Source organism: Chiloscyllium plagiosum, chromosome 9, assembly GCF_004010195.1.
Source record: "Chiloscyllium plagiosum isolate BGI_BamShark_2017 chromosome 9, ASM401019v2, whole genome shotgun sequence".
Lineage (NCBI taxonomy): Eukaryota > Metazoa > Chordata > Chondrichthyes > Orectolobiformes > Hemiscylliidae > Chiloscyllium > Chiloscyllium plagiosum.
Window position 1 is genome coordinate 13,243,264 of NC_057718.1, and position 24,334 is coordinate 13,267,597.

The 24,334-nt window shown below is 41.8% G+C and overlaps 1 protein-coding gene across 4 annotated transcripts in view; it reads right to left on the reverse strand.

Moving 5' to 3' along the window:
* Positions 1 to 24,334, reverse strand: part of zgc:172136 (uncharacterized protein LOC566376 homolog) — a 75,660-nt gene that overhangs the window by 45,775 nt on the left and 5,551 nt on the right. For 2 of the 4 annotated variants that reach the window (XM_043695400.1, XM_043695402.1), the window contains exon 2: positions 1,321 to 1,534. In XM_043695400.1, the coding sequence (XP_043551335.1) occupies positions 1,321 to 1,416 (96 nt within the window). In that variant the 5' untranslated portion in view covers positions 1,417 to 1,534. Of the gene's footprint in view, positions 1 to 1,320; positions 1,535 to 10,157; positions 10,239 to 24,334 lie in introns of those variants that run through there. The other 2 variants (XM_043695401.1, XM_043695403.1) reach the window with 2 other exon arrangements.

Consider the following 24,334-nt stretch of genomic DNA (forward strand, 5'->3'; position numbering starts at 1 on the left):
AAGACCTTCTTCCTCACTGTCAACTATGTGGCCAATCCACTAACTTACATATCCCCCCACGTTTTCATTAATAACATGTATATATGTCATAAACGATAAGGGACCCAGCATTGATTCCTGTGGTATACCATTGGATACCGGAGTCCATTCACACATACAGACTTCTACCACCTCCCTCTGTCTCCTGTCACTAAGCTAATTTTGGATCCAACTTGCCAAATTACTCTGGATCCCATGAGCATTTTACATTCTTTTTCAGTCTTCCATGTGGAACCTTGTCAAAGGCTTTGTTGAAATCCACATAAACTACACCTGCGCTACCCTCATCGACATATCTGGTTACCTCCTCAAAAAATTCAAATCTGAGCAACTCAAACTAGAAAATCACTGAAATCAAAAAAATTAACCGTTGTTAAATACTGAAGATGTTTCAATTGAAGACAGAAACAAGGAAGAGAGTACTTTGAACAGAAAGCCCAGTTCGTAGACTTCACATTGTCTTTTCCACAATGAATTATTTAGTAGTATTGCCTTGCTAATGAAAGTGAAAGTCACTTCTCTCAATCAGTAGGAGGTAGTGGTAAAGGGGTTGATCTCCCATAGAAAGAACCAGGTGCTCAGATCAACCTTTACAATTACTTTTATACTAATGCTCAATTAATTAATTACTAACTGGATTCCTCATGGCACATCTGCTTATATCAGTCACAGTGCACAGAGGTTTCTGCAGACTGGTATACACTGGGTGTGTAGAAAGTGTTTCTGACCTTTCATAGGAGGTTACAGGTATCATATCAAAAAGTATTTATGAATACAAAACAAGGCATGAATATTAATTTCACATTATATTGCTTTGGCACTATAACAAAGTGTAAAAAAGTATCAAATGTGAAAATGTAGCATAAAGTTAAAAGTTCAAGAATCCAAGAATAAGGAAACTTAGATTCAATTTATGCTTGACTTGTATTAGATTATGTTTACCATCCACACTCATCCTGGCATTTAAACCAGGCTGTAAACTTGCTGTAATACCAATAGCTGTCAGAGCATCATAAGAATGTGGCTGGTCCACAGAGGCTGGAACAGCTCAGTGCTTTTCAGCTGACTGTTAGAGAATAGACACGTCTTTTGACACTACCAAGTAGCATAACAATATAATGAACTGGCCTTAGTCCACATAGTTTAACCAGGTGTGTGTCATGTATCTGTACTGAAACTCCGAAGGATTCACAACAGGAAATAAAATTGATTGATACTGTTGCAACAAATGCTGAGCTCCAGTCTACCCGTTTTGATAATCACAAAGAAATTTTTACTCACCCCAATGAGAATTTCAAGTTGCTCCTTGTTTGGCAGGAGTACAGAAACAACGCGTTGGCCTGACATCATCTTATTTTGGAAAAGCTGTTTGCTCATGCTGGGTCTGTGGGAAGATTGGCGTTTAATTAATCTCTGTCCAGTCCAGTGCTGCCTCCCGCCTGTTATGATGTCTCTTCACCGAACATAGGACCACATCCAGTCTGGCCTGGTTTCCCTGCCAAATGACACATTTCATCTAATTAATTGAAATTTTAATTAATTAAAACAAAACATGTGATGGAATGGGACTTCTGGATGTGGGCACGTAGAGGGAGACACAGTTAAGGAGTCATGACCACAGACGATGTGTTACCAACAATAATAATCACATCTGATGTCCAAGAAAGTGAAGGAAGCAGGGGTGTATTTAATAGAATCCTGGTGACCCAAGTCGAACTCACATCAGCACTGGCTCAAATGTTATGCAACAAAATAAGATTTTGAGATGAGTGCCATTGAAGATCAGTTTGGCCCTACGACAAGTTTGGTCAAAGAGATAGGTTTTAAAGAGTATTTGGTTGCAGGGGGGATGTTCTCAAAAAAAAACTTCTGTTCTCTCAAAGTTGTCAACAGATTATTAGAGTGTTTTTTGTTTCATAAGAAAAATGGTTTTCTAGAACGATCTTCAGTAGCCCATGTCTGGCAATTCTCTCACTCTGCCTTCTTTTCACCCCTGATTTCCAGCACCTCACTGTTGGGAACCATGCCATTAGTCAGCTAGGCCCCAAATGTTAGAGTTCCCTGTCCAAACCTCTCACCTCACTCCCTTCCTCAAAATCCTGGTCACCAGTCATACAGCTGAACTTTCACCATTTCAGCCAGCTAATAACCCCACTCTGCAGAAAACATCTCATCAGGCCCAATTCTCAGTTCCGCTGGGGAAGTGTGGTACAGTCGGTCTTACCACCAGAACCAGATCAGGGGAGCCTCAGGGGTGATTGAGTGTCAAGGTGGACTGTTTATAAAAGCCCATGTCGTGCCTCTGGGGTTTTGTCCCAGTTATTTAAAGCATTGTTATTATAGGCCTAAAATCATGGATGTGGACCTGCTTAAAAGCCATAATTGTTTAAAAATTAGTTATTGCCACAACTCTAGAAAAACACCAATCAATCTAAACACATCAAGAACTGAAACTATAAGCAAGACTTCTCTTCACCGTTGTGCAAATAATCTGAGCTATTGACAAAAGACATTTTAAAAAGCTTATTATAACGCCTTAAAGCTGTTAATCTTCTCTTCATTTGCATCAACAAACTCACTCTCACAACTAAAAACAGAAATGATGTGGAGGAGCCGGTGTTAGACTAGGGTGGACAAAGTCAAAAATTACACAACACCAGGTTATAGTCCAACAGGAGAAAGTGAGGTCTGCAGATGCTGGAGATCAGAGCTGAAAATGTGTTGCTGGAACAGCGCAGCAGGTCAGGCAGCATCCAGGGAACAGGAGAATCGATGTTTCGGGCATAAGCCCTTCTTCCTGCTTGTCTGCTTGTGAAACCAGATGGATTCACACACCACTTTGAACAAATCCAGATTTAGGTCTAATAAGCTGCTTGTTTAGGTGGTGTTATGTTCAATTGCTCCAACAACAAATAAGGTTTTTTTTAAAAGGAACCAGAAAAATGCTGCAAGTCCCAACATCCGGAGGCTGTCCTTTGCTCAGACACAGACCAGGAGCAAAATCTTCCCATCGGAAATAAAACTGATGTAATTGAAGACAAATAGTAGCAAAGCCCAATTTTATATGGTTGCAGCAAATGCTATACCAAAAAAAAACTAAGCAGAGTGGCTTTTAAACAAATCCATATACACCATGTTTGTTTGCAATATATATAAATTATTTGGGGAGGAGAATGATTGATGAAGGCAGGGTGATAGACATTATCCATATGGACTTCAGCAGGGTGTTTGGTAAGGTCCCTTATGGCAGGCTGATTTAAAAGGTGAAGTCACATGGGGTCCGCACCGAGCTGGTAAGATGGATATAGGACTAGCTTAGTCATAGAAAGCAGACAGTAGCAGTAGAGAGATGTTTTATAGAGTGGAGATCTGTGACCAGTGGTAATCAGCAGAGATCAGTTCTGGGCCTCTTGTTGTTTGTAATATACAGAGATAATTTGGAGGAGAATGTAGATCGCCTGATTAGTAAGTTTGTGGATGACATAAAGGTTAGGGGAGCTGCTGATAGTGAGCATGGTTGCCAGAGGACACAGCAGGACATAGATAAGCCAGAGACTTGGGCAGAGAAATGGCAGATGGAGTTTAATCCAGAAAAGATCTAATGCAGGCAGGAAGTACACAGTAAATGGCAGAACCCTTAGAAGTATTAACAGACAGAGGGATGTAGATGTACAGGATCCACAGTCCCCTGAAAGGAGTAATACAAGTGGATAAGGTGGTCAAGAAAGCAAATGGCCTGCTTAGCTTCATCGGTCAGGGAACAGAGTATAAAAATCTGCAAGTAATGTGGCAGCTGTAAAAATCTTTGGTGAGGCCACATTTGGAGTTTTGTGTGCCGTTCTGGTCGCCATGCAGCCAGAGGATGTGGAGAGTTTGGGGAGGGGACAGAAAAGGTTTATCAGGATGTGGCCCTGGTTTGGAGGGTATTTGCTATGAGAAGAGATTGGACAAACTTGGTTTGTTTGCACTCGGACACCAAAGGCTGAGGGGCAACTTGATAGAAGGTTACAAATTGAGAGGCTGGATAGAATGGATAGTCGGAGTCTTTCTCCCAGGGTAGAAATGTCAATTACTCAGGGACATAGGTTTAAGGTAAAAGGGGGAAAGTTTAAAGGAGATGTGAGAGACAGGTTTCTTCAACACAGAGGGTGGTAAGTGCCTGGAATGAGCTGCCAGAGGAGGTGTTTGAGGTGGATATAATAGCGACGTTTAAGAAGGTTCTTGACAAACACATGAACAGACGGGGAACAGATGGATGTGGACCGTGTAGAGGGTAAGATTCTTTTAGTTTGGAAAGGCATCATGTGTCAGTATAGCCTTGATTGGCCAAAAGGCCTGTTCGTGTGCTGTTCTTTGTGCTAACGCTAATATGAAGACAAAAGGAATATTACTCATTCACCTCCCATTGCCAAAATGTTGTGAAAAGGCGAACAGAACACCTTCATCAGAGAATTATCAACCAAAGTTTATCTGCAATCAGTATGCTCTCTCTAATTCTTTGATCATAATAAACATTCCTACAAATTTGAGTAGACCCACACTAACTCACTCCTGAGCAAATAATGAAAATTCACCGGGGAAATATCCATACTTATGAGAGTTACATTCTACAAAATTTGCAAGAATCCCCTTTGTTCCTGCAACGAAGGAAAACTTCTAGTCAGGCAAAAAAAAACCCCAGCCCTTTGCAGCATTGAGTGACTGTGGTGTAGTTCCGAACAGCTGAACAAATCCATCAATGTTAAATCCATGTTTAGGTTTTCAACCAAAGATTTCTCCTTTTCTAGAAAAGTCTCAATGGGCTATACAGTCTAATCCTGTTCCATGTTTACATTCATTTTTTGCTGCTCTACCTCGTAGAGTTCAGACTGATTCCACAAAGCTTCAAAAAGATGAACATTCCTCACACCACACACGTGTTTTTCAAATATCGTAAAGAAGTTGAGTATTGCTGAAAAAAACGATAAAGTTTTTTTGGAAGGATTTCATTGATCAGAATGATTCACAAAACTACCAAAACACCAATCAGAACAAAAGAAATCAGCATTTGTTTTCCTGTATGAGAGGAGTGTACTGATTGGTTGACAAGTGGATTCTGATTGAAAGCCTGATGGTTAACAGTCAATCATCATTAACTGTTGCATGCTCCATTACAACACCTCTTCTAAATCAGAACCCATTTTCCAAACAAGTAGTATTCTCCTTGTGTATTGGAGAAAATTAGCTGATATTCTTGCGAGTGGTCCTGATGAGTGCAAGCGGAAAGTTTTGACAGAATGTATCTTTTTTTCAGGCAAGAGCTTACCATCACAATCAGTTTGGTGTGGGGGTGGGGGTGTGGGGATGGGGGTGGGGTGGGGGGCAGGGCAGGGGCAGGGGGCAAAGGTCACACCATGTGGATGTTGGCGAAGCACCGGAGATTTTCCCGAATTGGCCAGTGAGCCAACAGCTCAGACATAGGAGGTGGTGATTAACTAATGCAGGAGGTGGCCTCCTCTCAATTTATTGAATTTCTGATAAAAACGTACAGATGCCGTCATGATGCAGTGAGTGGGGAACTCTTTTGATAGGGAGGACAGGCTGGAGCTGAAGCCAGGCGGGAATGAGTGGTCCCAAGATGTCTCGGGAATGCTGGGCTCCTCACGTGGCCTCCAACAACAGCTCCTTAATTTGGCAAAGTCACTACCAGCTAATTACGTTTGGGTACTGCCCCCTTCCACCCTCATTCACCTCAACCACTCCCCTTGCTGCCTCCAGGAATTGCCCCAGGAGTGGCACTGTGTTGGTAAACCAGCCTCTGGTGCAAAACCTTTGCACCTGCCTGTCTCAGTCTCTAACCCCTCCCTGTGCTGAGCATTGAAGAGCTATTCACCTGTGAAAGGCAGCATCACAACTGATTTCCCATCTGCCCCAATTGGTCAGTTTCTACTGGGAGTCACTGGTGCAGCACAAACTATTCTGAATTTCTCTGCTTCAATGCCCAGGAGTACTGAGGGCAACTGTAGAACCTTTGTCGTCAGGTTTTGAGCAGATTAACTTTGAGGCTTTCATGAAGAATGCCAGGAATGTCCACTCTGTATCTCAAATCCAAAGTGCGGTTATTAAAGACATGTGTGATAAAAGAGTGGCGCCTGATTCAATAAAGCCATTATTTGTCTGTATCACAAATCAAACAAAGATTAGTTAACTGATGCTGGGTAAGTTTTAGACCATGAAGATCATTCCACACAAGTTACAGGGCATTAAGCTCTGTACATTAGTGACTCAAGCTGCAGGAATTCAATGAAATCAGAAGCATTAGGTATGTGACAGACCTTTGTGCTTTAGATTGGAATTTATATCGATACTGAAATCTTTATCTACAGAACACCCCTGCTACACACTTTCTACAAACTATTGCCAACTGGAATTGAAAACAGTTGGATTTGCAGCTGCAATTTTTTATCAGAAGTAAACCACCAATATGAGGATTTCAATCTTTTTCAAAAAAGTGTTTTGAAAAAGGAAGGATTAAAAGGTTTTAACGAAATAGTTAGATGACACAGAGTGGGAGAAGGCTCATAAACCTTTTGGGCTGATCAAATGTTTTCATCTGCACAATTCCTTGTAAATAAATGAAATTCACAGCTCTAGGGAATGCAGAAAATGATCAGATTTCACCAAAGGTGCTGTTGCCAGAGGGTCCAATCCAACTGGAATCTGAGCAACCTAACCTCAGCGGGAGTCACAGGTGTTGGCATTGTGGTTGGTAGAACAGGCACAAACTGCTTGCATGTTATTCTTGGAAAAAAAACTTGTTTTCTCACTCTCTGAAACATCTAAATGCAGTGATTGTAATCAGCTATAAGGGAAACATTTCAAGGATGTAAAGCCAACACAATAGAAATCAGAAACAAAAACAGAAATTGCTGGAAAAACTCAGCAGGTATGGCATTATTTGTAGAGAGAAATCAGAGTTAATGTTTTGGGGCCAGTGACCCTTCCTGTGTTAACTCTGTTTTCTCTTTACAGTTGTACCAGGCCTGCTGAGTTTCTCCAGCAATTTCTGTTTTGTTTGTGACACAATCATTCTCATCAAACTTTCTAATGTGTTCATTCAGATTAAACATCATTTCATGCTGAAGGAATACAAGTCACCTTTAATGGAATACAATGTAAAATGCAGATAAGTGTCATTGATCCTCCAAGGGTAAAAAAATATGTACATGCATAATTAAAGCATTATACGTAATGTACCAGGATGTACCCAGCAGTGTACACTACAGACAGAACACCTGACTGGAGTACGCATTGTTCCTCAATACCAAAGACACTCAGTCAGTGCACATGCAGCAAAGGTTAACGTTATCCCATATATGGTTCCCTCTAACTTCAACACATGCTGCAAAATTCAAAAAGAAAACAGCCTGGCATCAGTCTAGTTGATCACTTACACTATACAAAATAAAACAAAGTACTGTGGATGCAGGAAATCAGAAACAAAAACAGAAATTGCTGGAGAAATTCAGCAGGTTTGGCAGCAACTGTGGAGCGAAAACAAACTGAACATTTTTTTGGGGTCCAGTGAACTTTATTCAGGACCCTTCTGATCACACCACTCAAGAAGTAGAAAAGAAAAGTTAACTAGTCAAGAATAAAATGAAGTCACCATTACTGGTCTCTCATTCAGAATAATGTAACTGAACCTGGTGTTGTGTGATTTTTAATAATGTAACTGAAACAGTGATAAAACATGATAAATTTGAGAACCCATTTTCTGCTCAAGCTACCAGACTACCACTTCAATAGATTTGGCACAGGATGTTGTATTAAGGCAGACAGGAGTCCGAAATGCACTCACTGATCTGTGCTGAATGTGCAGTGACCCACAATGAGATGGGTAAGGAAGAGAGAGGAAGAAGCTGGTGTGGCATCTCAGTGACCCTTGTCTTCGATGGAAGGAAAGCAAAATTAACAAGGCTTTCCATTCCAAAACCTAATGATCTCTTCTGAAAAGTACACCATGGCTTGCGAGCATTTGGCAGCAAATAGACAAATAACGTGCTGAGATTTTCTTTTCAAACTTGCACATGATGAGCAGCAACTTGGGTAAGGTAGTGAACATCGCCATTCCTGTACTTTAGCAGCAGTTTCCACTCCTCATGGAACAGACGGTATCCCTCATATTGCCTACAGTGTTCTTGACCAAACCTACATCATTCAGGTAAATACGGTAGAATAATTTCACCTGCTCACTTTGACAAGGCCTCAAGCGCTGCAATGGTAGTGTCCATACTTATGGACCAGGAGGCATAGGTTCAAGTCCCACCCACTCCAGAGTTGGGTAATGACATCTCTGAACAGACTGATTGGGAAGTATCTGCTAACTTTGACCGTTTTTAGGAAGTCATGGTGAAGGAACATGTTCCTGCTACTTTCCAAGTCAGTGTGGTGAATATGGTTTTAATTAAAGCCAGTAGGTGCTATAGGAAACGGCCCTCCAAATCCAGTTGAATCCATACTTTCAAGGGGGAAAGGACTGGCCAAGATAAATGAAGGAAGAAAAACAAAACCATTCAGGAGCCCTCCAAAGAAACACGTCTCAGTCTGTTTGGCAATGAGCACATGAGGTGGTACATTTGGAAGGAAAATTACAGATGGAAATTATACAGTGAACGGCAGAACCCTTAGGAGTATTGATATGCAGAGGGATCTGGGTGTGCAGGTCCATAGGTGGCAGAGCTGATAGATGAGATAGTAAAAAAGGCTTATAGCAGGCTTGCCTTCATTGAAAGGGGCATCGAGTATAAGAATAGACTATTTATGCTGCAGCTTTATCGAACTTCAGTTAGGCCACACTTGGAATATTGCATACAGTTCTGGTCACCACACTATCAGAAAGATGTGGATTTTTTGGAGAGGGCACTCAAAAGATTTAACAGGATGTTACCTGTTTTGGGGGATTTTAGCAAAGGTTGGATAGACTGGGTTTGTTTTCATTGAAACCCCAGGAGGTTGAGTGGTGACCTGACAGATGTTTATAAGATTGTGAATGGCATGGATAGAGTGAAAAGTATGAGGCTTTTTCCCAGGGTAGAAAGGTCAATTACTAGGGGACACAAGTTCAAGGTGCGGGAGCCGGTGTGTGTGTGTGTGGGGGGGGGAATGTTTAAAAGAGAAGTGTGAGACAAGGTTTTCACACAAAGGCTGGTGAGTGGCCTGGAATGCATTCCCAGCAGAGGTGGTAGAAGCAAATGGAATAGGAGCATGCAAGAAACACCTGGATGAATTCATGAATAGGAAGGGAAAAGAGGGATACGGACCCTGTAAATGAAGACAATTTTAGTATGGAAGGGCAAGAGGTAGAGAGCCTTAGGAACTAACAACTAGAAAGAAGTTGCAAAGTACCAAGGTGGACTTTGAAGCAGTTTCCCTTACTCCGGGGCAGCCTCTCTGGCTGCCTCCAAAAACAATTGGCTCAATTCCATCCTGCATCAACATAATGGAGTCAAAATTGTGGAATTCAAGATCCCCATTTCTGACCCCCATTTGACGGGTTCCTGAGACTGGCATGACAATCTAGTCCAGGGGGGTTACCCAAAAACCTAAACAAGTTACAATGTTAGTTCATGGATCACTGGACCTAAAATGCCAGACCTATGTACTTTGAGCACTAAGTCCATTCCTAGTTATTCAGAAAGGAGAGTCAAGTGAGAAGAGGCGGTGCTATAAGATTGCTTCTGGTTTATTAAAGAAACGTACTTTGCCTGGCAAAGTAGCAGCCTAAGTAACATACATTTTGTAAAGAAGACATTAACTCTGCTTTCCCTCCACAGATGCTGTGAGAGCTGCTGAATTTCTCCAGTAATTTCTGTCTTTGTTTCAGATTTCCAGAATCCGGAGTTTTCTCTCTCGTACCATGTCCGATACACGCAGAACAAACAACACAAATGGAATTCCAAAACAGGAGACTATTTTAAGTTAAAATCCCCTTTCACAAAATTATTTCAATAATAGGGAACAGGCCCCAAAATGCACACTAAAATAAAAGGAAGTTATTCTTTGCAGACTCTTAACTGTAAAAGATGTCTTACATTCTCATAATAACCTAACAATTCTGATGAATATGTGGCAATCACCTGAAACAGTCAGTGAAATTTAAGGGATCCAGGTTACTGAATCAGTCTTTACAATGTTCGTACAGAGACCATTTGGTACACATACTTCCTCCATTCAACCACCATCCAGCTGTCCTTTGGAGTCCAATCTGCCTGGAGATTCATTCCAAAATATTGATCACTTGAAACTGACAAGTTCTGAAAGGGGGATGAAACAAAATGTAGTTATAACTGAAATGTTTGCAGGGCTCTGGGAAAGGTGCAGGGTATGGGTTGAATTAGATAGCTGTGTGGTCCCTTTCTGTGCTCTAAGATTTCATGATACTACTTTTGTCTTCTTTACAATATGTATGTTATTTAGGCTGCTACTTTGCCAGGCAAAGTACGCTTCTCCTAATAAACCAGAAGCAATCTTATAGCACCATCTCTTCTCACTCGACTCTCCTTTCTGTTCCTGAATAACTAGGAATGGATTTAGTGCTCAAAATACACAGGTCTGGCTAGGCTGCGAAACAGTTCGGTGAGGATTTCCTCCAACTTGTAGTTTGCTCTCTTGGTTATATTGTTTGACATTCTTTTGCCTTGTTGATTGTGGCACTACATTGGTTGTGTATGTGGAGCCCACTTAGACATCTTTCTAAGCTGTGTCAGCACTAGGCATAAAGTAAGTGCTGCCATTTTAACAATAGTGGTTGAATGTGGATTGACCAACTGCATGGAGTAGTTCACTTAAAACAGGAAAGCACATTATAATGATTGAAGCAGACATGACAGCAGAACAAAGATTGCTACACGCGTGGCTAGCAGACTAACTAGCAGACAGAGTATCAACACTGTATATGTACTAATCCTAACCCTCAACAATAATCTCTCTTAAAGGCAAGGTACATCTACAATGTGCGCATAGCCTATATTCCTTCCCATGCAGATTAAATTCCACTGCCCTCCAAGTTTGGTTCCCAAAGAATACCCAATTTGCATTGTCTTAGACTTATTGATACAATATTAAGTGATGTGGATTTCCACAGCATTGAGAGAAAGAGAAATATTTGTGAAGAGATGCTGAAAATCACTGAATACTGTAATGGATGAGGATGAAGTCAGTTATTCTAGTATTAAGCTGACAAAACATAATCAAGGATAGACATGCTGGATTCAATTTATTGTTAATTTTTATTATCTAGGTGACAGGAGAAAATTAATAATTAATAAAAATTAATGTATCTGTCCTACATCTTGGATCACTGTAAAATACTCTCACATCTACGTCCCAAGCCATCACAATTGTAAACAGTATGAAACCACTCTATTATCTTTTTAATTCTGAGGTAAAGAGCCCCAATTTCTCAGGTTTGTCTTTGTGGCTCCATTTCCCTTCATCAGTGGAGTCCGAAGGAAACTGTGGAATTTCAGAATGTGACAGAAGCTCTAACCCCCCATAAAGCTCCATCATATCCTGCTCTCCACTACCTCCAGGTTTCAGCATTTTCACTTCATTCATTGCATGTGTACTTTGCGGCTGCCATATTTGCAATGTTATCTCAGGCCAAAGTGTAAAAGCTTCCTATACCTTTTCCCAGACCACTCCTTCCTCCCTCCTCCCCAAGAAACTCCCCGCCCCACTGAATATGAGAATCTTTAAGTTCTCTCAATGTCTCACACTTCAGTCACCAGCCTCAGCAGCAAAAGCAGGTGGTCCTGTACAGGAGGCCCAGTGTTAGCTGGAGGTTTTGCTTTTAAATCCAGCAAAGGTAAAAAGGTTCAGCTCTTGACCCACACAGGTCAGGAAGGGATGAGGGCAATTGTATCATGTTTGCTCATCTCAGCAGTGACAGTAACAGGAGCACTCCAATTACCCCCGTGCCCCCCTCCCCCCCCAGTGAGGAAGAGCCTTGTTATGAAAGGAACCACAAAAAGATTTCCACACCTGATCACTGCCCAGTGACCCTTTGTTGCAACATCAAGTTGTCATATGCAGAGATGAACAGTGGCAGCTGTAAGGTTACCTCCACTTGTTAAATCTCCCGTAGTTTGCAAATTGTTTCTCCTGTCACTGTGACTAACCATTGGTGACACCAATCTTCAGGTTCATTTGAGGATGGATCACCTTGGCGAAGGATAGCTGAAAGTCCAAGGTTAAGACAGTGTCTGCAGGAAAAATCTGATAAGAGAATGGTTTAATTCCTCCCTGACCATTTTGAGATGCCTCAGAGACTTGGGAGTGAATTAATCTGATGAGTACAAGGTGGTATCCAGGCAAGTTAAAGCTCAGAGATTAGCTGGCAGCCTAGCAACTCTACAGTTGGCACTTGTGTGTATGATAGAATTACACACTCACACAATCTGTGGTCTGAAAATGAAAACACCAGCCTAATCTGAAAATTCCAGAAACAATATCGACATGAGTTTCTAAAATTATAGCAAAAAGCACGAAGCCTTTCAGTAAACATAAGTCACGTGAAATATTCATATTGTGTATCTTTCAATCCTGATAAATACACCCAAGAGATTCTCTCTTTCTCATTAACTTGCTTCAAGTTTTAATACCAGCCAAGAAGGTGTTCTGTGTTTAGAAATCCTTCTTTGATATTTAAAAAAAAAGTCTTGAAAGACCTATATGAAATTCCAACATTTAAAAGGGATCTGGTGTAAGTTTGGGAAAGGTTGAGAAGGATATGAGCCAAATCCTGGCAAATGGGACTAGGCCAGATTGGGGTATCTGGTCAGCATGGATAAGATGGATTGAAGGGTCTGTTTCCATGCTGGATGACTCTATGACTGGAATATCCTAAGATATCACGGCGCTGCCACAGCCATTTGTTGCAATTTGGGAAGTGTAGCATCTAGTTTGTGCATCGCAAGGTTCCAAAAGCAAAGTTTTAACAACACGATAATCATTTTTTTATGAAAGTAGTATTGTTTGAGGAATAAATATTGGCTAGGACCCAATTGAATATTCCCCTGACTCTCTTTGGAACAGTACCATCAGACCTTTAACATCTAGCTGACAGTGCAGAAGTGCTCTTGTTATAATGTCCCCTCTAAAACATGACACTTCTATCAGTGCAGTGCTCTCTCGATATTGACCCTCCGACAGTGCGGCGCTCCCTCAGTATGGACCCTCAGACAGTGCAGCACTCCCTCAGCACTGACTCTCTGACAGTGCGGCACTCCCTCAGTACTGACCCTCCAAAAGTGCGGCACTCCCTCAGTATGGATGTGGTGCTGGCTCGAATGGCTGAATGGCCTACTCCTGCATCTACTGTCTATTGTCTATTGGACCATGCAGCGCTCCCTCAGCACTGACCTTCCAACAGTGTGGCGCTCCCTCAGTACTGACTCTCCGACAGGGGGGGAGATCTCCCTCAGTAGTGCACTGAAACACCAGCCTGGAGTATTGTGCTCAGGTCTCTGGCATGAGTCAGATGTAAGATTGCAGTGAGATCTTGGACATCTACTTGAGAGGGCAAGATGGTGCCTTGGCCTAGCATCCTGTCTGAGGGAAGGCATCTCCAACAATCCAGCACACTGTGTGTAGTGCACTGTACTGGGAGATTCAGCCTGGATTAGGGGCTCAGGTCTCTGATGTGTAGGTGATACCTACTAACCCATTAGCAACGGTGCGAGAAACCCAAGGAATCTATGTACATAAAGCAACACACCATGTAAGCCTGGTGACAGCGATAAATCAACTAGGAGAAAGTGAGGATTGCAGATGCTGGAGATCAGAGCTGAAAAATGTGTTGCTGGAAAAGCACAGCAGGTCAGGCAGCATCCAAGGAGCAGGAGAATCGACGTTTCTGGCATAAGCCCTTCTTCAGGAATCCTGAAGCCCTTTCCTGAAGAAGGGCTTATGCCCGAAATGTCGATTCTCCTGCTCCTTGGATGCTGCCTGACCTGCTGCGCTTTTCCAGCAACACATTTTTCAGCTCTGACAGCGATAAATGGATGTTTCTGATGACTCCCTGCCCCCATCCCAAACCAGACAGCCAGCAATGCAGTCAGCTGGAGTACTGAGGGTAACCTGAGTATGGAAAACTCGTAACCTGCTCATTTAATCTGCCAACAGGAAGACAGCTGTGTGCTCTAATTAAAGTGATCACATAAGGGAGCTCAATTGGTCTCCTCCCCACCACCAGCACAACCACTTATTTCTTCAGCACTGCTGCCTAGCAGTTTGTAGGAACACAGGGAGAAATAAACATCATTCAAATCAAAACCACTTCCTTTTGAAAGGAAGGAGAAAAACTTTGGAAAGGAGATGTGCAGCTTTGGACAAGACACAACCATGTTGATGAAGACTCCCAAGATACCGCAGGTGAATAAACTGGTTGAACAATGCTTTGAGGCATGTCTCCTTTTATAGAACATAGAACATAGAAAAATACAGCGCAGTACAGGCCCTTTGGCCCTCGATGTTGCGCTGATCCAAGCCCACCTAACCTACACTAGCCCACTATCCTCCATATGCCTATCCAATGCCCGTTTAAATGCCCATAAAGAGGGAGAGTCCACCACTGCTACTGGCAGGGCATACCATGAACTCATGACTCGCTGAGTAAAGAATCTACCCTTAACATCTGTCCTATACCTACCACCCCTTAATTTAAAGCTATGCCCCCTCGTAATAGCTGACTCCATACGTGGAAAAAGGTTCTCATGGTCAACCCTATCTAAACCCCTAATCATCTTGTACACCTCTATCAAGTCACCCCTAAACCTTCTTTTCTCCAATGAAAACAGCCCCAAGTGCCTCAGCCTTTCCTCATACGATCTTCCTACCATACCAGGCAACATCCTGGTAAACATCCTCTGCACCCGTTCCAGTGCCTCCACATCCTTCCTATAATATGGCGACCAAAACTGCACACAATACTCCAGATGCGGCCGCACCAGAGTCTTATACAACTGCAACATGACCTCAGTACTCCAGAACTCAATTCCTCTACCAATAAAAGCCAGTACGCCATATGCCTTCTTCACCACACTATTTACCTGGGTGGCAACTTCCAAAGATCTGTGTACATGGACACCAAGATCCCTCTGCTCATCCACACTACCAAGTATCCGACCATTAGCACAGTACCCCATCTTTTTGTTACTCTGATGCTGCCAGGCTTGCTGAGATTTTCCAGCATTTTCTCTTTTCGGTTTCAGATTCCAACATCCGCGGTAATTTGCTTTTACGCATTTCAATTTTGATGTTTTATTAAGATTTCAGAGAATATTAGAACTTGAGGCTGAGCTGTTTAAGTTCTTTTCGTATTTTTTGCAGTAGTCTACCATGGGGAACCTTATCAAACGCCTTACTAAAATCCATATACACCACATCTACCGCTTTACCCTCGTCCACCTCCTTAGTCACCTTCTCAAAGAATTCAATAAGGTTTGTGAGGCACGACTTGCCCTTCACAAAACCATGCTGACTATCCTTGATCACATTATTCCTATCCAGATGTTCATAAATCCTATCCCTTACAATTCTCTCTAAGACTTTGCCCACAACAGAAGTGAGACTCACCGGCCTATAGTTACTAGGGTTATCCCTACTCCCCTTCTTGAACAAGGGAACCACATTTGCTATCCTCCAGTCTACTGGCAGTATTCCTGTAGACAACGAGGACATAAAAATCAAGGCAAATGGCTTTGCAATCTCCTCCCTTGCTTCCCAGAGAATCCTAGGATAAATGCCATCAGGCCCAGGGGACTTATCTATTTTCACCCTTATTGTGTATATTGTGTGTTCTTCCCTTTCCCGACATTCCCAGCGGTAGGAATTGTGATTCCTGTAGCTCAAACATGGTGTGTTCAAATGGGGCTTTCAGCAGCCCAGTTTCCCCTGGTCAAAAGATGCAGACAGGTTTGTGGATGGCACAGGAACAACTCTGCTCCAATTTGGAGATACTGGCATGTCTTCTTCATTACTCTTTCATGGGATATGGAAGTCACTGGCGGGGCCAGCATTAGTTGCTCACCCCCAATTACCCTTGAACCGACTACTAGGGCACCCAAGTGAACCACATAGCTGTTTGTCTGGAGTCACGTGTGGGTCAAACCAAGTCAGGATGGCATTCCCTGAAGGACATTATTGTAAAAGTCCATCGAGCTCATTAATCAATGATTGTTGTAATGGTGACCACTTATTTTATTGGGCAGATTTTATGAATTGAATTTAAAAGTGCACCGGCTGCCATGATAGGAATTGAACCCATGTCCACCCAAAGTAACCTCGATGCCAGAGTCTCCCACATCCCTCCCCTCTTTTATGCAAAAGGTACACAAATCTCGCAGATTTGCCCCTTCAGCAATTAAGTAAAATATTGTCATGTTCCACTTTAAATATTTAAAGATTGATTTTATCATTTTTTTAAAAATCTAAATAGTTCAGATGCCAGTTGCATTGTTCACATATCATATCTCATCAGAGCTGAGTCCAGTCTTAAAGTCCAAAAGCTATAGTCAAACCTTGGTGCATGAGCTAGGTGCAGATCGGAGGGCACTGAGTAACACTCAGTGCCCCAAGGTCTATTAGATTAGCTCAGAATTAAAACAAGAACTCTTTTTGTTTCTATTTCTGGAGATAAGACTTATGGCCACTGTCTGTGCGGACTTATATTTGTGGCTTCTGCAGAACAATCTATATTGTTGGGATTTTGAACTGTTCAAACAACATGACTGACACAAACAGAGCTAAGTGAGATTTAACTATCAAAATAAAATGTGGTGAACAGCTGCTGCCCATGACATCTCCACCCAAGATCTTTTGGTTAATGATCTCTGGTTATTGGAGATCTCGGGTGTGGAACAGGAGGCTGGGAACCTGTCAAATGATTTAATGCAGTTCATGAATTGGGGAAAGAGAGAGGTGGGAGAAAGAGTAAGCAGGAGGCATGCAGTAATGCTGAGAAGATTAAGATACTTGTCTTCCTTATTTTCTCCATTAATTCTACATTTTAGTTCCAGTAGAATTCTGCCTTTTGTCAGGAATGTCACTCACAGGTAGATGCTGTCATAGGTCACTTATCCTGTCAGACTCAAGTTAAAATAAATACCTACGGATGAAAAATGGGCTGAACAAATTCTTCTGCTTCCAAATTTAAATGACGGAAATGATCAGAGGAAACTGCAGGAAACAATAAATTAGGGTTATCCCAAACTGATGTTATCAGTGGCTCAGTTCCATTTACTTTGTTTGTGTGTCACACCCCAACCATGTGAAGTATGACACAGGTACATTTTTGGATGATCTGCGAGCTGTGCAGGTGGACTGAATACTTCAAATGTATCTTAAAAGTCTGAATATTTCCAAAATAGGACAAATAACACATGAGTTCACAGACAGAGCATTACATCAAATGCCCAATGAATAATGAATGGGGTGGAATTGCTCATCCAGGGGAGAAGAATCAAGGGATAGCCTGCCTTGCTTAGACCAGAAACAGTCTCTTTCGGCTCTTAGATGAACCCAAAGTGCAACCATCAACTGCTCCACTGACTGACCACTCTTTCTGGATGAATTTAATAAAGGAGACAAGAAGAAACATAACAGTTCCACAGTTAAGAACACAGAGAATAGGAGCAGGAGTAGGCTGTTCGGCCCCTCCAGCCTGCTCCATCAGTCAGTAAGTTCACAAAGTGGCTTTACCTCCAGATTCCTGCCTGCTCCCGCCAACCCTCGATTCCTTTGTCAATCGAGTGTCTATCTACCTCAGTCCTTGAAGCTACTCAATGGACCAGTTTCCACTTCTCATTGTGAGAGGGAATTCCAAAACCAATGATCCTCAGAACATAAATTCCTCCTCATTCCTGCCTTAAGTTGGAGACTCCTCATTTTGAACCTTGCACCCTAGTTCCAGATTGCCACGAGAGGAAACATCCTTCTACAAGTTCACAAATATCTGTGATCTGAAATGTGTGCATACAGCTGTTGTACCCCTTCAAAAAAATCACTGGTCCATTCAAACACAAGAAATGTCCACCAACAGCTCCAAATACTCAGAACTGAATCAAGTTAGATTACACACTGACATGTCATTCCTTCCCTTCTTCAGCAGACAGAAAGCAAAGCAGAAAGATAGCAATTCTGTCTCCAGAGTCAATAACAAAAAGCATGCAGGCAAACCTGAAATATTACACCACCTAGTCAAAACCATCCATGCTGCCAATATAAAAGACATAGGCTTCTTACTTTGGCTGAGTGAAACAACTCAATTCAGATAGGAAATCAGAATTTTAAAAGTGTTTCAATTTTTTTTTAAAAAGCATGAGTTTGTATTCTCCCACTTCATGTAATCTACATATGAGCATATCACAGAATCATATAACATGGACAAAGTCCATGCAGCCCATCTATCCAATTAGCTCTATTCCTCCCTGTTGGTTTTCCCTTTAGAAAATATACCAAGCTCTTTTTTTGGAAGTTACGGCTCAATCTGCTTCCGCCAACCTTTCAGGCAGCACGTTCCAAATCACAGCAACTCTGTTATGAGAAATGTTCTGTATCCCTCCTGGATTCTTCACGCCAACCACCTTAAATCTGTGTCCTCTAGTTACCAATCTTCTGCTAATAGAAACAACGTCTCCCCTTTTATTTTGTTAGAACCCCTCGTAATGTTGTGTGCTTGATTACATCACCTCCTTACTCTGCCATGCTCTAAGGACAGCAATTCCAATTTCGCAAATCCCACAGCATAACTTAAGTCCCTTGTCCCTGGATTCTCTACTCACTTCCTAAATTGTGATCCCAGCATTTAATAAAATGTTTTGTATGAGGAATAACCCCAAAAGTGAAAGCGAGATTAAACACCTTCAACAGCTAAATAGAGCAAGTGGAATTCACTTCCACAGAAGGCGGTTGAGGCCAAATCATTACATGTTTTCAAGAATGAGGTGGACTTGGCTGCTGGGGCTAAAGGGATCACAGGATATTGAGGAGGGCGGAATTAGAGTGTAGAACTTGATTATCAGCCATAATCACATTGAATGATGGAGCACGCTCAAGGGTCAAATGGCCTACTCCTGCACCTAAATTCTATGTTTCTATATGTTCCAGACTTCAAATTAACAATGCCACTAGGAATCAGCCAATAAATCTGTTATTGCTTTTCCATTCAGCATTTGATTATGGTGTTAAGAATCTTAACAGACTCATGTTTCCCATGTGATAAATCAAAGAGCTTCTCTTATATTTTCTCAAGACTTTTCATTACCAGCTACAATATCCAATACCATTTAAATGTTAAAAGCTCAGATGCAAACCCAATAAGAATTTAGCTAATTGTACTGTAACACAAACTCCTGCAGAGAAACTAAGCTAGCAATAGTCCCACATTGCATTCTGCCCATTTGGAATATCTTTGTTCCTGTCTGTGAATTTTTAAACAGATTTTAACTGGTTCAGATACTCTTTTGATAATGAACTTGGAAAAATAATTTCTATGCTGCAGCACATCATGAAGTCAGGCATTACTAAAAAAAATCCATAAATGCAGCAAAACTGCAGAAAGCCAATCACTTTCAACAGCCAGCATTAAGGCAAAGGCAATAAACACAAAAAGTGTTGGAGATTCAGTAGATCTGGCAGGATCTGCAGAGTGAGAAGCAAGAGTTAACGTTTCAGGTCAATGATCCTTTCTCAGTTTTAATGTGTTTCCTGAATCCACGAGACTGCTTTTTTTTAAACATATGTCTGAAGGTTTTCTGTTTCCCAAAGTATTTTTTGAATTGAACAGAACAGTGGCTGAACAGAAATAACAGAACATTATATATATTGCAAAGTAATGCATCAGTCTTTTAGATGTATCAATAAGCATCACTGATACTAAATGCTCAAGCCAAGTGCACTCATTTGCCTTTCACTCCCCAAAAGGAGTATTTCAGAGCTGGGTTAGTGATGCTCAAATTAGCAAAGGCCACCAAATTCAGTCATTCAGAACAGTCCCTAGATTTAAGGAGTGGCTAGTTGTACCAAATGTTATGAAGTGTTGCATTGCCTTATTCTGCCTTCTTGAAACATGTTTATAGAGTGCATTAGAAGGAATAAAACAGCAAACGGTACAGAAGATGCTAATAATGCACACACCATCCTCGCACATGATAGACAGGCAAAGCATTGGTGGATTATTCGAAGCACAATAAACACAAACTGGAAGACTAGGTTTGGGAAGACAGGTCATAGAGTTATGCAGCACATAAGGAGGCCACTAATATGTCACACCAATACCACTGGTTTGAAAGAGCTAATCTCATTTCTGCTCCATTAGCAAAAACAACTGTTTTTTTCCCCCCATGGCTGGTGACTGGCAACAGTTTGGCTCAGATCCATCGTAATTGGAGGGGATTGAAATCTCACCCACAGTTTGGAGTTTCCCACCATTTAAAAGACATTCAGCCATGCTGTCATTGGATCTAAAACACAAGACTTTGCACTCAGCCAACACTGACCTTCTCTTGCCACAGTTTTGTCCGCTTACAGAATCTATGCTCCTTTGTAACCTCCCAGCATAACCTCCCTACTGTAGCTGCTGCCCTTTGTGGTATTAGCAAGGCTTTGCTGCACAACTCTATATGACTTCACCCAAGTCATCAACAAGGTAATGTAATTTAAGTTGAAGCTCCAGAACAGATCACTGCAACTTGTCACATACCAGCAGAGCAGATCTCTGTTTTCCTTTATTTACTACGCCCATCCCAAGCATGTACAATTTCCGGCCTGTGTTGTTAGCTGCTACAAGTGATGGAACCTGCTAGAGATGGGGCAGTGAAAAGTTTGAAAGAATTGTAGATGCATCATTCCCAGTTCTAGGAAGTGAGGAAATCTCATGCAGAGGTTCAAGTTTTGCCATGAGGATTGGTGAGCAAGAAGAGGCTTCTGAGGATTTAACTCATAGAGTGGGTTTGGGAGTCATGGTATAGAGGAGAGGAAGTGGAATCACACTTAAGAACAAGTAGCTGGGAGGCCAGCACCAGGAAGGACTGAGGAGCCGAGGTTTCAGACAGAAATATCGACCAGGCTGGAAAAACAGAGAGAAATTGAAAGCTATGGAACTAACAAGATAGGCAGACAGTCAAGAGAGTTGAACAAAAGGCTGCACATCTCCACAAGTGAAGGGGGCTGGAGACATGCAACAATGCCGTGACAGACATCAGGAATGGCCTTTGTAAACACTGGCATTAAGAACATGTCAAAAATCACGCACAGAAAAGCTGTTCCGGGAGTGCAAGGTCTTTAACAGGAAAGGAGTATAAAAGTACTGAAACCGTACCTATTGTGGCTATCTTGCTCGTGGACAAGAAAATTTAAAATTCTTCCAACTGAACTAAATACAACTTGCTGAACATACACAACTAGTCAGCCAGAATCTAGGGAGAAAAAATTTTGACTTCATTTTTTTTCTCCCTATAGATGGATCTTCACCGTAAACAAAAAATGCTTCTCCATGTTTTCCTTTCCTCTACACAACAGGTGTCAAACCTGCTCACGGTTTAATTCCCCAGGCAGCCTCTTCCTGCCCACCAACCCTCACGGCAAACTTGAACCTGCTCATGAGGTCTCCTCACTTCCCAGTACTGGTCGCTCTGATGAAAAGTCATCTAGACTGGAAATGTTAGCTTGCTCTCTCTCCATGGATGCTGCCTGACCCACTGTGATTTCAAGCATTTCTTGTTTTCCAGCATCTGCAGTAATTCGCTCCTGATGGACCTTCAGTTTGTTCCCTGCATCCTTTAACTTTATGTTGACTTGCACCTGATATATTCCATAATTTCAATCATAGTTTTAAAGGCAAAATCCTCCAGTTCTGTTATGACCAAGAACAATAACAAATAATAAGTTTACATTAAATGTCACATTCTTTTCTCACATTTGGCTTCACTTTGGTATAAAATGTGCACATTAGGATTGCTGCTTAAGTGATTTATAACTTCACCATCAGGACAATATGTAAGATAACTTGCAGTGTTTCTTTATACGGCTAACTTCTGCTCTTTGTCCCATGTTCTGACTGTTTCTATTTACCTGAGGTATGTTGAACAATGCATCATATTGGCAGCTGACCTCAACCAGATACTGGATTTTGGAATACCAGCTAAAGATGTCCAATAAGAACCATCACTGTGACCACAGTACTAAAGATCTGGACAAGTGACCAATGAGCAAACATCATGAGAGAGTACCTTGAGATGTTTGGTTTACCATTTCTGGTTGAGTATTGAGTCCCCATGATCTCTCTTAACTGACTCAGCTAGTTTTCTTTTTTACTTCAGTGATGGAGAAATTTCAATAGAATCAGGAAAATGTGGGGGTGGGATGCTCAATCCTCGGTCTTCAAATGTTGAACAAACTATGTTAGAATTATAGAATTATAATCAGAAAGTCAATGTGGTAAACAAACTTGTGTCAAACTCTGTTGACCACATACAACTTTGTGCAAAGTCCCCTTCAGTTATCAGCTGTGTTCACTGACCTACCGTTTACCCACAAAATTAAAATTCTCATCCTGAGTTAAAATCACACTACTGCTTCACTCTTCCTCCTCCAGATTGACAACTCTCTGAAAATTTGCCAAGATGGAGGAGCAGAAACATGTCATTCAGCCCATCATTCAATGAGATCATGGCTCATCTGATAATCCTCAACCCCAGTTTGCTGCCTTTTCCCCAAAATTCCTTACTGATTGAGCATCTGTCCTTCTCAACACTGAAAACACTAATACAGTTAACAACCCTGCCTTCTTCTTTGGGCCTATACTCACCCATAAAAGGAAACAATTTCTCCACATTTGCCTGTCAAGTTCCCTAAGAAATTTGTGCATTTGAACAAAGTTACCCATCATTCTTCTAATCTCCAATGAGGCCCAATTTACTCTACCTCTCCTCAAGAGAAAGTGCCTCCTTACTCAGGATTAAACTCGTGAACTTCCTCTGGGCTACCAGCCTTTCTTTAGACATACAGACCAAAACTGTTCTCAGTATTATAGATGTGATCTGACTAGGGTCTTGTATAGTTTTAAAAAAACTTTTATGCTCCATTTCCTTTGAAATAGAGGCCAACGTTGCATTTCTCTTCCCACTGAATTTGGATGCTAGCATTTGTTTTGGAGTCTGCCTCTCCAGTTTTGACTATTTGACCACCTCACAGTTGCCTCACTCCATCATCTCTTCTGTACAGGACTGTGGGTGTACCTTAACCTGGAACACTGCAATGGTTCAAGGCAGCAGCTCACCACCACCTCCTTCAGGGCAATAACGGATGTGCCACAAATGCTGGCTTCACCTGCGATGTTTACATCATATCAACAAATTTAGTAAAATTAGCAATGGTCTGTCTCTCCTCCTTTAAGACATGACTTAAACCTACAGAGGAATTGTTGAATGTCTTGAAACACATAAAAGTGGATAAATCCCCAGGACCTGATCAGGTGTACCCTAGAACTCTGTGGGAAGCTTGGGAAGTGATTACTGGGCCCCTTGCTGAGATCTTGTATCATCAATAGTCACAGGTGAAGTGCCGGAAGACTGGTAGTTGGTTAATGTGGTGCCTCTATTTAAGAGGGTGGTAAGGACAAGCCAGGGAACTGTAGACCAGTGACCCTGACATTGATGGTGGGCAAATTGTTGGAGGGAATCCTGATGAACAGGATGTACATGTATTTGGAAAGGCAAGGACTGATTAGGGATAGTCAATATGGCTTTGTGTTTGGGAAATCATGTTTCACAAACTTGATTGAGTTTTTTGAAGAAGAAACAAAGAGGATTAATGAGAGCAGAGCGATGGACATGATCTATATGAACTTCAGTTAGGCGCTTGACAAGGTTCCCCATGGGAGACTGGTCAGCAAGGTTAGATCTCATAGAATATGGGGAGAACTTAGCCATTTGGATACAGAGCTGGCTCAAAGATAGAAAACAGAGGGTGGTGGTGGAGGGTTGTTTTTCAGACTGGAGGCCTGTGACCAGTGGAGTGCCACAAGGATCGGTGCTGGGTCCTCTACTTTTTGTCATTTACATAAATGATTTGGATGTGAGCATATGAGGTACAGTTAGTAAGTTTGTAGATGATACCAAAATTGGAGGTGTAGTGGACATCGAAGAAGGTTACCTCAGATTACAACGGGATTTTGATCAGATGGGCCAATGGGCTGAGAAGTGACAGGTGGAGTTTAATTTAGATAAATGTGAGGTGCTGCATTTTGGGAAAA